The 13,528-nt window shown below is 49.4% G+C and overlaps 2 protein-coding genes and 1 long non-coding RNA gene across 4 annotated transcripts in view; 1 reads left to right on the plus strand and 2 right to left on the minus strand.

Annotated features, from left to right (window-relative positions):
- Nucleotides 1-1,938, minus strand: part of TSHZ1 (teashirt zinc finger homeobox 1) — a 78,305-nt gene extending 76,367 nt beyond the window's left edge. Inside the window, exon 1 of one of the 2 annotated variants that reach the window (XM_057526916.1) lies at nt 1,548-1,938. The gene's annotated coding sequence lies outside the window, so the exon portion shown is untranslated. Of the gene's footprint in view, nt 1-1,279; nt 1,528-1,547 lie in introns of those variants that run through there. The other variant, XM_057526915.1, reaches the window with a different exon arrangement.
- A 65-nt stretch (nt 1,939-2,003) lies between these two features.
- On the plus strand, nt 2,004-11,222 carry PTGR3 (prostaglandin reductase 3). Its single transcript, XM_057526919.1, has 2 exons — nt 2,004-2,340; nt 8,589-11,222. Exons 1-2 carry the CDS (start codon nt 2,132-2,134, stop codon nt 9,511-9,513), a joined length of 1,134 nt encoding a protein of 377 aa, XP_057382902.1. The 5' UTR covers nt 2,004-2,131; the 3' UTR covers nt 9,514-11,222.
- Nucleotides 3,551-6,705, minus strand: LOC130704632 (uncharacterized). Its single transcript, XR_009005078.1, has 3 exons — nt 6,307-6,705; nt 4,865-4,997; nt 3,551-3,741 (listed from the first exon to the last, which is right to left on the minus strand). It is a non-coding gene; the product is annotated as an uncharacterized LOC130704632 (long non-coding RNA).
- Nucleotides 11,223-13,528: the final 2,306 nt, after the last annotated feature.

Genomic DNA, 13,528 nt, shown 5'->3' on the forward strand with positions numbered 1-13,528 from the left:
CAAACAGTGTCACCCCGCCGGAGCGCCACTTGGTGCCCCGCGCTCCCCGCGGGGCTGTGCCGCCAGGATCGCCAGTTCTTCCGATGCGAAATCTAACGCAAACACATTTTGATCATGGATTTTTGGCCGGTCTTGATCTTCCAACAGAAAAAAATTTGAAAAATACAGAAAAAGCACCCCTCCTCCAAAAAAAAAAAAAAAAGCCAACAACAACAACCCGGAGAGTGTGTGCGAAGGGGTGAAGAGCAGACATTCACTGGGTGGGCGAGATGAGCGTGGACTGTCCCCCCCAAACTCCTGGGAGAGAGGGAGATGCACTCTCGCTCTCTCCTCTTTTCAGTGAAATATAACACACATTCGGATCGCAGAGCTTTCAGACAGTCTCAACTGATAGACAGACACATCGAGCTGCTTTTCCGGCTTCAGTTTTTACTCCTCCTCCTCTTGCCAACGTCACCCTGACAATTACAAATAGGTCTCTCACAAACCATACCTGTCAATCTTTTTAATTGCTTTGTTTTCTTTTTTTTTTCTCCTAGCTAAACAATATGACACAAAAAAGAAATCTTAATACGGCATAACATAAAAGATTGCACATTGGAGAAAGACATTGAGGGGTTTGTTATTGCAACCCACCGGCTGATACTGGGTAAAACCCATGTGTTATAAGCCAGGTTAAGTAGACACTAGTTCCTGCAGATTTTTAAACCTGTTAAGTCTCCCCCTCCGCCCCCGCTTGTACATTCATACACACATGCACCCACGTGGATACAAACTACCCTTGGATGAGGAATGTCCGACATTTGAGATAAAAATATCTGTGTCACTTTTGCAATCTTAGTTTCAGGGGTTAGATCTGATTGGGGAGGGGCACTGCGCGGCCTTTATATTTTGGTAATTAATGGGTAAGTGGAAAACAAGAAAAAAAATTTATTAAAATGTATACCTTTAATAAAAATTTAATGATGGACTTTGCTCATTACACAAAAAATGTGGAAAATATTTAATCTGGTCCCTCTGTGAAAAGTGAATTGATTATTTGGTCAATACAAACAATTAGGGAGAAAATTGACACGATGGAACTGCAGATCTTTCTAGCTGGGTTATAAAAAGAGGTCTTCATACATCATGCCAACGTCTCCAATTCAATTAAGTCCCTCGGCATCCCCACCCAGAAGTTTAAAATGTTTATGTGCTCTGGGAATTTGACCCTCTGGTTTCCAATATACGTGTTCTTTCCCAATGGGAAACCCGTAACAGTCTTGCAGAGGCTACTTACAACATTCATGGAAAAACACGAAATCTTGGCCAAAATAAATAAAATGGCTTAGTTCGTGCAACTTGCACGGGACAGACTAAGGGCAGAAGGCGCGGGCAAGGCGTTGTGGGCACGGGGGCCAAGAGCCTGGGGCGCAGGATGCCCTGGGCGCCCCCCGCCCGGCGTTGGGTGCCCTTGAGGGTGCCCCGGCGGCCAGGGCTCCCCGCCCGGCCCCGGGCCCAGGCCATGCCCCGCCGCCCCGGCCGCGCTCGGGGTTGATTCGTACCACCTTGCAAGGAAGTGAACGCTTCGCACGGGAAGGGGAGGCGCCTGCGCCGGCTGCCGGGCGCCGCGCAGCTCTGAGGACGCCCCGGGCTGCCGCCGGCTGTGGGCCGCGGCGATCGCGGGACGCGCGGGTCCCCTCGCCGCCCCCCTCACCCTTTTAGAGGAGTCAAATCTGGCTTTTAGACCGTGGGGAGGGTGGGGATATCCGGTGCCTCCCGGGCGCCGGGAGGAAGGGGGAGGGCGGAGAAGATCCTTGGCCAGTCTGCGCCGAGCAGATTCAAACCAAAACAAAAAGATTAAAGGAGCAGTGGCCGGAGCGGCAGCGATCCCCCCGGTCCGGACCCCGGGGGTGGCGCGCCCGGGAACCGCGGGGGCTGCGCTGACTCCCCGCGCTGCCCGCTGCGGGGCAGGAGGGGGGGAGCGGGCGCCAGGCGTAGTGGGGAAGGCGGGGGGAGCCGAGGGGAGGGCGCGGGCCGGAGGAGGGGCGGACCCGCCCGCTCCGCCCGCCGCGCGGAGCCGAGCCGAGCGGCCGGGGCTGGGCGCGACCCCGGCCAGCGGCGGCGCAGAAAGCAGGCGGAGGCGCGGGCCATGCTGCGGCTGGCGCTCGCCGGGGCCCGAGCCATCGTGGACATGTCGTACTCCCGCCACTTCCTGGACTTCCAGGGCTCGGCCATCCCCCGCGCCATGCAGAAGCTGGTGGTGACCCGGCTGAGCCCCAACTTCCGCGAGGCCGTCACCCTGCGCCGGGACTGCCCGGTGCCACTCCCCGGGGACGGAGACCTCCTCGTCCGGAACCGGTGAGCCCGGCGCGCGCCCCCCGCCCCGGCTCCGGCCCGGGCCCCGGCCCCAGCCAGCGCTGCGCAGCTCCCGGGCTGTCCCGCGCCCGCCCGCGTCCCCACACCCGGCGCGCGCTCGGGCGCACAGCCTGACTTTGCGAGGTCCCGGGAAGTTGAACCCGCCGCCATCTGGCGAAGGCGAATGTAATGTGGCTGTTGCTGGTGTGAATATCCGATGGCACCGAACGTCCTCAAAACTGAGGGTTATTTTAATTTGGGATTCCCCTCCCCTCCCCCAGCCCTCCCTCCTCCCCCTCCCGCTCCCGAAATAAAACCGACGGGACCCAGAAGGGGAGGCTCCCCGCCCTGCCCACCCGCGCGCACCCACGGCTCCTGCGTTCGCATAATCTTTAGGGTGGAGCGGGAACAGCCTGGACACAAACTGCGACACTTAGGTAACGTGCTTTGGAGGAAGGAGGCTGGGGACCCGCTGGCTTTTCCCGTTCGCTCCAGGTTGGCAGCCGCCTCGCAATGGCGGAGCCTGTCGTTGGGTGTGTCGGTGTGCGCCTCGCCGGTGCCGTCTGCGTGTTGTCAGTGCTGTGTGACTGTCGTCTGTGCCCTGCAGCGTACCGACGGGCGCGTGGCGCGCGTCCCGGGCGGCTGGGCAGGGGCCGGGGTGGGAGCATGGCTGCCTTGGGCCGCACGTTTTGCAGACCTTCGGGTGACACTCGGGTCGTTGCCCGACCTTCGGACTGCCTTTTCCACCTCCACACTTCCCACCTGAGGGTGTTTCCACCTCACTAATCTTTAGTAACTGCTGAAGCAACAGGAAGGAAGGGACCTCACTCTTCGGAGCCGTGCCCGCGGGTCTGCCGGGTGGGTCCCCTGGCAGCCGGACTTGCAGGCGGGCCGGTCCCCGTTCCTCTATTCCCTGGGCAAGAGCAGGACTCGCCCGCCCGCTCAGTCCCATCTGAGGGGTTCCAGTGTTGCATATTTCAGGTTGAATAGTACTTTCGAAGGGAGAAGTAAGTTCTGGTTGTAACCATGTTGTAAATGGTGTGCTAGAAAAGACCAGGTCCCCTGCGAGGGCTGAAGGACAAAATGCATCTTATCTAAATAGCTTGAGGTAACGCTTAAGTGTCCATTTTAGAGATTCATATCAGCCTTCCAAACAAGGCTGGAAGACTTCGGAATTCTGATCATGACATAAAACTTCTGGGGACCTGTTGGAAACGTAGAAATTGAGTCAGCCAAGGGCGGGATTGAGTGGAGGCTGGGGATGAGGTGGGTGCGGGGAGTGCCTTAAACGGTGGGCCGTGTGTGTCCTTTAAAAAGTTTGCACTGATGGAAACTGGGCTGCAGAGGACTTCTTCATCGTGCCGTGAAACGCTAAGGCTGTCGGTCGAGATCCGGACACGCGTGCTGCCAAGTTAAAAAGAAAGGCATGTGTGTTCACGCAGAACATACAGAACACACGAGTGATTTGCTGGAAGTCGAGATGAGACTCAGACTGAAAAGCCTCCAAACAGACTTAGCAGGCAAAGTTTCACCCAGGCTTTTTTTTTTTCTTTTTTTTTTTTCCGATGCACTACACTGGTGATGGTGAACACTGATGTACACACACCCACGACTGCTTAGAAAAATAATACCTTTAGCAAACAGGGTGTGAAATGGGGAGGGGGCGACTGAGCCGGGCAGGCAGGGGAAGGTGTGAAGTTCCAGCATTCCCAGCAGCAGAGAGATGGGCCCCCCGCCCGCGCCGTCCTGGAGGCTGCTCCCGCCCGCAGCGCCGGCCGCCCGGCCTCCCCACCTCCAGGGCACCAGCTCCCCCGGTTGTGGCCCCCTTCCCCGCGTTGGGTAACCGGGGCCGGTCCCTGAATTGGGTGGTCGGAGTTCTGGAGCACCGGCTGCCATGTTGGAAGCTCCTCAATTTGGGTTGCTTTAAGATCCATGCCTCTATCTTCCATCCCCATATGACAAAAATCCCTTTAATATAAACAGTATATTTATATTAAACGCTTGACCTCTAACTTCTACTTTGAAATCCGCAACAGAAGAATGGGGCGAGTTTTCTGCTTGTGGGGAGGGGCGGAACCTTTGCTTCTCCCTCGCCTTACTCTGTTGGAAAATCTGCCCCCACCCCCAAATTGTGGGAAGATCCTTTATTTTAGCAAACGTTGTCAGTAAGGGTGGCATTTTACCAGTTTTTTTTTTTTTTTAAGAATAGAGACTTAGTAATTCGCTGCAAGTTAGTTCATTTTAATCCTAGACCAAATCGCCCCCAACAGTATTAACTGCATGAAAATTTTGTGCAAGAGCTTCTTATTTTTATCGTAATAAAATCTGCTCTGGAATGAATGGATTCAGCCCAAATTCACTTGCTTGGAAAGGTGTTTGGGGGTTTTAATTGTGCTCCGTCTGACTTTTTCTTTCAGTGGAACCTTTTGTACGTCTCATTCCATTTTAACAGAAAATACAAATTCTTTATTCACGGTGAGGGAAGTGCTTTTTAAGCCAGACATCGATTTAAGATAATCAGGTTTACCATTTAGGAAAGGTGTGAGAAGCGGAGCCTAGAATCCCTCCAGAATGTGTCATCGGTGTTCCTTTATCCAGTTCTCACCTTCCGGTTTCAAACATACGAGGACGACCTCGCTTCTCTTCCAGGATGCCCAGCCCTGAGAAAAGAAAAGAAAAAAGGGAGAAAGACACCCTCTGGTTAAGTCAGTTCGCGCGCTATTTTTAGCTTTTTCTGTAAGATAGTGACACATTATTTCGTTTCCAAATATTTCTAACGATTTTCTGCTCAAGTGTAAGATAATGGAGCAAAGAGTTTGTAGGAATGGAAAACAGAAAATGGGGGATGGGGAAGGCGTTTTTGATAAACCGTTTGTTGCTCACGGGAGGTTCACTATTTCTGCTGATTCTCCAGGCCAAGATTTTTTTCCTTCATTCTTCCTTTTTCTTTTTCTTTTTTTTTTTTTCTTTCTTTCTTTTTTTTTTAAAGGGAAGGTCTGGTTTGGACGACTTTGTCTCCCAGTACTGAAGGCTTTTGCTCTGGACTTGAGTTTTCGGGTTTGGTTTTTGCTCAGAGAAAAGCCTTTCCCTCCCCTCCGAGGGCTGCCCTGTTTCACAATAAACATGACGAAGGGGTTCATCACTTTTTAGTGTAAATAAACCAAGTGACTCTGGAAGGGTATATATTTGGGGAAAGCCCGCACCGCCCCATTCTTTTTCCTGGGGTTCCTCGATTTTAGTCTTTTGAGTGGGTCTGCCCGTCGGATCGCTAGATCCCTGCACTCATTAAAAGCACGTATTTGAAATTAAAGGGGGGTACAAGGCGAGGGTCCAAATGCGCGTCTTCCCTTTCTTCTTTTTCTCGCTCGCTCGCCCTTCCCGTCCCCTGCGCCCCCTAACCCGGACCCCTTGCCCATTGCGCCGGCTGCTCTTGAACTTGTTTCTGACGGAGCCGAAGGCGCGGTCTCCCGACCCTCGTGCAGCTCTTCCCAAAGCCCAGGTAAGAACCTAGGCGCGTCCGGGCAGTGGCGGGTGCCCACCAGCCGCGGCGGCGGCGCAGCGTCAAGGCGGGGGTCCAGGGAGAGGTGGGGAGGCGCACCAGGGGCTGGGCGACCCTGGAGAGGGCGAGGGGCGCGGAACCGAGTAGGAGCTCAGGATTCCTTCACCAACAACGCAGGCTCTTTAGAGGACGGCAGGGTGGGGTGGGGAGACACGAAAAATGGGGGTGCCTTTGAGGCCAAGGTCACGGTCTGGCCGCTGGCGGCTTCTGTCCCGCGGCCTCTGCGCTCCGGCGCGCCGTGTGCTCGGGGCTCCCCTCGCACTTGACCACCCCTGGGCCCGAGCTCCGCTGCCGGTGCGAGCTGGGCGCGCCCGCCGGGACCCCCGCTCGGCCCAGGGAGGCCGAGGTCACGGTCGCGGGCCTGGGCGGCGACCCGCGCGGCCCCAGCCCGCTCGGGGAGTCGGACTCACTGATGGCGTCTGGGTGGTGGCGGTGGAGAGGCCGCGGGGCGGCGGAGGCCGGGCACCTCCGAGGAGAGACACCCCCAGAAGCGCCGGTTTCGGGCGCCGAAGCACCGAGGGCGCCGCAGGGAGCCGGAGACGTGGAGTGGGCGCACGGCGGGCCCTGCGGTCTCCTGCCACCGCTCCGGCGCTGGCCGGGCTCCGTCGCAATGTTTGATTTGGGCTTTTCAGCAAAGCCCCCGTGGTAAACTCAAGCTGCCGCGGGTGGGCTGCAGCCACCGCAGCTCCCGGCAGAGCCCCCCAACACGCGCGCACACGCACGCGGGTGCCCTCTCCCCGCCGCTTTCCTCCCGGGCGTGCGCCCTGCTCGGTCCCGCCACCTCCCCCCGGAAAGTGGCCACCACGGCCCGGGGCGGCAGACAGTGAGGGTTGCGTTTTCCTCCAGCAGCGCCTTCCCGCTCGAAGCCCCCCCCCCAGGGCACGCCCGTTCCGAGGGGGGGGCGACCCGAGGGGCCAGCTCCCACCGGCGCGTCCCTCCGAGTCCAAGGCAGGGGCTCCCCTCCAGGGAAGGGCCTCTGCGGTTGGGAAGGCAGAAACGCCAGCCGGATGGGGGGTGGGGGGAGGAGGGGGATGAGACGGGAGGGGCGAGGGCCAAGGGACGAAGAGAAGGGAGCTGGCGATCCGCCCTGGCCCCCAGCCTCTACGGCGCAGCTCGCCACTCCCACCCCCGCGGACGCCTCCCTGGAGTTGGCTTTGCGGCCTGGAGCAGGGCACCAAGAGGTGCTCCAGCTGGGCTCTGCGCTGGCAGCCCTCCGTGAGGTCCAGAAGCACGCTCTCAGGAAGCTGGCCCCTTTCTAAAAATGACTAGGCCTGGCGAGTTGGGTAAATTGAAAGGAAAGGTAGGAGCCCCTCCCCCCCACTCCAAAAAATAGACCGTGGGCATCTTGGTATTAAAGGGCAAAAATCATCGTTCCCGCTCCTCGTCACTGTGTGTCACGTATGGGTATGGAATTCTGTAGCGTGTTAGTGAGGCTGTGTGTCTGCTAACCTCTGAAAGCTGCTGGACATGCCCGAAGGAAAGTGTTTCCTGCTTTCTTATTTCTACAGGATGTAGAGAGCTTTCGATGGTGTAGATATACAGGGCACAATCATAAGGGCGCATTTGTAAGTGCAAAGCATTGTCTATAATACAGTGGAAGTGGATCCTTGCATGGGGCAGTTTGGGGTTTATTAAGTTAAATTAAAAGTAAATTATTTTAAAATGGCCTACTTTACCAGCTTTCCTCCTGCCACCAGATACCACCACCTTTTCATTTCATTACAGGTGGAAATGACATTTTTAGGGTCCTCCGTTACGTGTCTCAGCCACCTCCTGACATCCTTAGGAGACGGCTTTTTTCCTTATGTATCAGGATATTTTTGTTATGAGGTATACTGAGATGAAAAAAAGCTGGTAAAAATACCAGCCTCGCAATTAAATTGACTCTGGATACCAAGTGAAAATAATCATCTGGTATTAATCAAGTACGTCTCTGCTTCTTGTTGAGGAAAAATATAGTGCCGATTTGCTTTCCTTTTCATCTGGGAAAGACTGTAAAATGTTGGATGTTCCATAAAAATCCCTCTACCCTTATGAGACAGTTTTTGTTCAGTTAATCAAAATGCATATTTTCACGCTGGACATAGTTACATCAGAAAGAAAATTTGCTGCAGCCTCGCTCACACTGAAACAACCCCTGCAGTAACGTGTAACAGCCAGTGACCTTGCACGTTACATCAATCTTTAATAATATCATTGTCGTTACTATTATTATCTGAAGTGTTAAATTGTTGCCAGAATCAATACACGTCTACTTCTTTGAATATATTTTATCCCACTGTTGTTTTTAACATCTTTGTTAAGAGGCCAATTAATTTCCAACTCATAGCTCCAGTGAAGTTTGTGTATAAGAGGGCTTCCTAACTTTTTTTTTTTCCTCTTTTGAAAGGAATCGGAGGGGGATAAATGGCATGTGAAATACATAGCTTGCTGTTTAGAGGGATGTGAAATTATTCCTAAACTAATGAAAGAATAAAATACACCAAAACTCTAACAAATCACTGTTGAAATCATACTTGTTTGATTTCTCTTTTTTTTTTTTTTTTGAACTGAATATCAGGACCGTTTTTTTCAAATTCTATCAGAATATATAGCTTCACCACCCACCGTAGTCACCAGAATTAGAGGAATTTTTCTAAAAAGGCCTTGACGAAGAAAACATCTGAATGTATTTGTGTTTGCTTTCTTCTAGATTTGTTGGTGTTAATGCATCTGACATAAACTATTCAGCCGGCCGCTATGACCCTTCAGTCAAGACCCCCTTTGACGCAGGTTTCGAAGGTGTAGGAGAGGTGGTGGCCTTGGGCCTCTCCTCCAGTGCCACATTCACAGTTGGCCAGGCTGTGGCTTACACGGCACCTGGCTCTTTTGCCGAGTACACAGTGGTGACTGCCAGCATGGCCATTCCCGTGCCGGCCGTGAAACCCGAGTATCTCACCCTCCTGGTGAGTGGTACCACGGCCTACATCAGCCTGAAAGAGCTTGGAGAACTATCAGAAGGGAGGAAGGTTCTGGTGACCGCAGCAGCTGGGGGGACCGGCCAGTTTGCCGTCCAGCTTGCGAAGAAGGCCAAGTGCCACGTGATTGGAACTTGCTCTTCTGATGAAAAGTCTGCCTTTCTGAAATCTCTTGGCTGTGATCGTCCCATCAACTATAACGGCGAGCGCGTGGGTGCTGTCCTGAAGCAGGAGTACCCCCGGGGTGTGGACGTGGTGTATGAATCCGTCGGGGGAGCCGTGTTTGACTTGGCTGTGGACGCCTTGGCTACCAAAGGGCGCTTGATAGTGATTGGGTTTGTCTCTGGCTACCAAACTCCTACCGGCCTGTCCCCTGTGAAAGCAGGAACACTACCAGCCAAACTGCTGAAGAAATCTGCCAGCGTCCGGGGCTTCTTCTTGAACCATTACCTGTCTAAGTATCGAGCTGCCATGGACCACTTGCTTAAGATGTATGCGAGTGGAGAGCTGGTTTGTAAGGTGGACCTTGGAGGTCTGTCTGCAGAGGGCAGGTTTACCGGCTTGGAGTCTGTCTTCCGGGCTGTCGATTATATGTACATGAGAAAAAACACTGGAAAAATTGTTGTTGAATTACCTCACTCTGTCAACAGTAAGCTGTAAAAACAGAACAATGGCATAAATAAAAGGAGAAAGAAAATGGACATTTTATGCCCCAGAATTACTCAAATCCATTTATTTTCAGTTAGTAACGGAGATAATATTTTTAAAAACAAAAGTAAGTTCTAATGAATAGATTTCTCTTTCTTTTTCCTTTATTTCCGTGCTTTTTTTTTTTTTCCTCCTCCCTTGCAAAAAAAAAAAAATGTGCTAATAAAACTTCCCTCAGTGGCACAGAGGTAAAACCTTTACATTCAATTCTTTACTCATGGACGGTCTCATTCCAGATTTTATTGTCCCAGGGAACTAAATTAATTCCTGATGCAAGATCTGATCAAATCAGTATGTCTTCAGCTTGATGAGATTTTAAAATCGGTCTTGAAAATAGTTCATGAGTTCTTTGCTTTGGAAGAGTTTGGTCTGATGCTAGTAAGTTGTTAATAAATGAGAGATATAGCAAAAGTCAGCCATTTCTTAGAGTTCATATTCTCAGGAAATGGCCCTTCTTTTTCTATAAGTCACCAGCCAACTATCTAAATAGAAATTTGGAGGGATTCTCCCAAAACTTTGACTTTGTTAGATTATTAGGAAAAAAATTAAGTGAGCACAGACCTCTTTTAAAGAAGCATCTCTCATTTAATGGCTTTTATGAGCGGTCATCCCAGTGAGGCACGTGTAGGATGGAAAATTTCTCTCTTCCCTGAAGAAGAAAATTAGTGTTGAAAACTTATATAGACAAAAAGCAGGTCTGGGAAAGGGAAACTGTAGAGATTCAGGGGACTTTAAAAATTTAATACAGGCACGGGAAAGGAAAAAGGATGTGCTCCATCCACAGTGAGGGTCTGCATAACAAAACACGGGCCATACTGGGGAAAGCACTAGTAGGTACCTAACAGCACCCTTCATAAGCCTAAGGAGGGTATGTCAAATAGCATCGTGCAAAGTAGGGACCAAAATGATCTAAAATGATTATGCTTCGTGTTAGAGACTTTTGGAAGGTGTGTTTCATCTCTGATCGTGGAAGTAGTACAGCAGCCACTGATGTTCTCTTCCCATTTTACTTCTCCACGTGTCCTGGTGGAATGAGATGCCTCTTGTCACTATCGCCTGATGTCACAGACACGAAAGTAACGAGTCCCGCGCCTTCCCCTCTGAATCAAGCCTGCAGCTGATCCGCCTTCTTCGTTCTAACCTTCAGCTCACCAAAGGCTGCTCCGGTTTTCATCATTAAGGTGCGAATGCCATCGTGCCTTTCTAATGAAGGCAGAGCCCGCCAGAGTATTTTTCAAAGCCTTGGGTTTCGGCGTCTCTAACATGCTAAATAAATAGACACACAATTAAAGATGCTCCAGGAAACTTGGTGACCATGTTTAATTTTTCTTTCCTTCTGTCTGAGCAGCAAGGCAATCCTACTGCTGAAGAGCTGTTAGTATCTATTTTACAAGATTTACTCATTTTCAGGTACCTAATGTAGCTGCTAGCATGCATGCACAACAATACAATTTATATGGTAAATGGGACCAAATAATGGCTTCACTGAATGTTATGGCTGCACTGAAGGGAAATGTCACGGTAAATAGCTACCAAATTATGGATCATGCCGAAGTGTCACAACTGCACTAAAGACAAATAGCACTGGAGGCTATTGCCACTGTGACGCTTTTGAGTTATGAAGAAGGGGAGCAGCCTGATGGGAGGCTCTTTGTGTCCTCATTATAGCAAAGGGTTACTAGTTCAGGGTACCAGAGAAGCTGGTCCAGTGTGCCGCTCCGTTATTAATCTGTCCCTTTCAGACCTCACAGCTATAGCAAAACGGAAGGAGACTTTGCCTACCTTTTCGATACACAAACAAAGGGGAGGGGGCAGGTTTTATGAATGTAAGTGCAAGGGAATGACCGGTAGTGGCGAAACGTGTAATCAAATCATCTCATCAAAGAATATTATTCAATTTAACATAGTATCTGTCTGATAGGCTTAGTTGCTTCCTATGCAGCTAGATGTGTGAAGTCCAAGCAATCACGCGTTTTCTTCTGTCAAGACTTGAGTAGTAAGGACATCGCCAACTAAATTGCTTCTTCTAAACTGAAGTGCGTCCCGGTTTCCTCTCATTTTAATGGGAGAGTAATAAAGATGAAAGACCAACATTTTAACTGATGGATCCCTTAAGCTACAGAATAGAAATTGATTATGTTTTGAAGGCATATACTAAATTCAGCAATGTTAAAAAAAATGCAAACACCCAGGTTTAAAATAAAATATAATCTGAAAACCCTGCTCTGTCTTTCCCCACACTAAGAAACTACAGTGCATGCTGTTTTCATTTATTCTTAGAAAACAAGCATGAAAGATTCTGCCTGTTCAGATAATGCCAAAAATATGTTTAAACTTTTTTTTTATTCTTCTGAAAAATGATTTGTAAATTGAGGGTCATAGTTCAGCATCAGTTTCATCTTCTGGGATTATCGTTCAAGACCAGCCTCTAATGGGAGGTGAAATGGTGCAATGCTCTCACCACCTTTCTTCTGAACTGTATTACATATCACAAAAAGTACATCCATAATTCAGAGCAATTGTCAGTCTTTGTTTTAGAGACGGGGCCAGGGCTGAACAATCACGGTGGATGAATTATTTCTGGGTTCTTAGGGTGGCCTTCTCTGCACATCAGCCTTGAGGTCTCTGGCTGGGCGGATGGAGAGCCTTGACTCAGTAAGTATGCCAAGAAACAAGGGAGTCCCAACTCTTCCTTCCCATTCCATTGTGACTTCTAAAAAGCCAAATGCTCTTCCTTCCAATTTGTCTTGCACGCAAAAAATACCAACAATGTCATTTCAGGTCCCTTTGATGATGACTTCCGCTGTTGACCGACTTCAGCATTAAAAAAAAAAAAAGATCAGAGAATGGTTTGCAAAGAAATGACACAGAAGTTTGGCATGACATGTTCTATAAATTGTTATATGATTTCATCTGAATGGAGTTTCTCAGGAGTAGAATGGAGCATCTATAAATGGTCATTAGTATTACATTCAGTATTTATCTAATGAAAGTGCAGTGACAAGTAGCTGCTTCTTATTAAAATGAAAATCTTGCATTATGTGCTTAAGGAACATTCCAGCTAATGAGGATGTAATGTCCTCAGTACAACCCAGACCTTCTTTTTGTGTGTTTGCCACCACAAGATGCTGGAAACTTGACAAATGATATCATTTAAGATATGCCTGCCGTAGGGACCTGCTTTTTGGCTTCCTGTTTCTGGCTTTTATTTGGGTAACATTTATAATGGCCACCTGACTTGTAATGGGTAACGTTTTAACCCCTTCATAGAGCTCCCAATTAGCGTGAATTTACTACCGTCAGGATTTCCTCTAAAATGGGGCAGGGAGTGCTCAGTACTGAAGATATTTTTCTTGATCACTTGACCACATGTACATATGGGATAAATACCATATTTTAGATTTGTATAAAAACAGATGAGCAACGTGCAACTTTCAGAAAATATATGATAGGCAAAGACCAAGCACGATCAACTGTGGATAATAATTTCTTAGGGGTTACAATGCAAGTTTTATGAATGTAGCCCAGGTGCCAATGGCCTGATTTGATGAATTCATAATTACTGTTCTCTATACTTTCCATTCTCTTGTTTTACTCAATATTATTTGTTATTTATAATACTTAGAGACAAAATTTATGCAAACTTTATTAGTTAATTTTGGGGTTTGTTTTTTTTTAAGTTAGATTTTCTGTAACTAATTTTCTAGTTGTGGCCCAGAATTATGATCATATTTCTGATCATATTTCAGAAGTCAAAATGTAAAACTCTGGATTCTCAATACCATTGGTGTGGGCATTTTAACCTTGGAATTCCATTTTTTAGTAGACCTGTAGCATCATGTTATTCAACTTATAAAAGGAAGAATGTTTGATATGAGAACCTTATTGCTGTTACCATGAGCAAACTGTGGAACATAGGCAAAAAGAAAAGTGCTATACAAAATAAATAATATTTTCCCAGTATGTA

The sequence above is a fragment of the Balaenoptera acutorostrata genome, chromosome 13 (genome assembly GCF_949987535.1).
Source record: "Balaenoptera acutorostrata chromosome 13, mBalAcu1.1, whole genome shotgun sequence".
NCBI classification, from domain to species: domain Eukaryota; kingdom Metazoa; phylum Chordata; class Mammalia; order Artiodactyla; family Balaenopteridae; genus Balaenoptera; species Balaenoptera acutorostrata.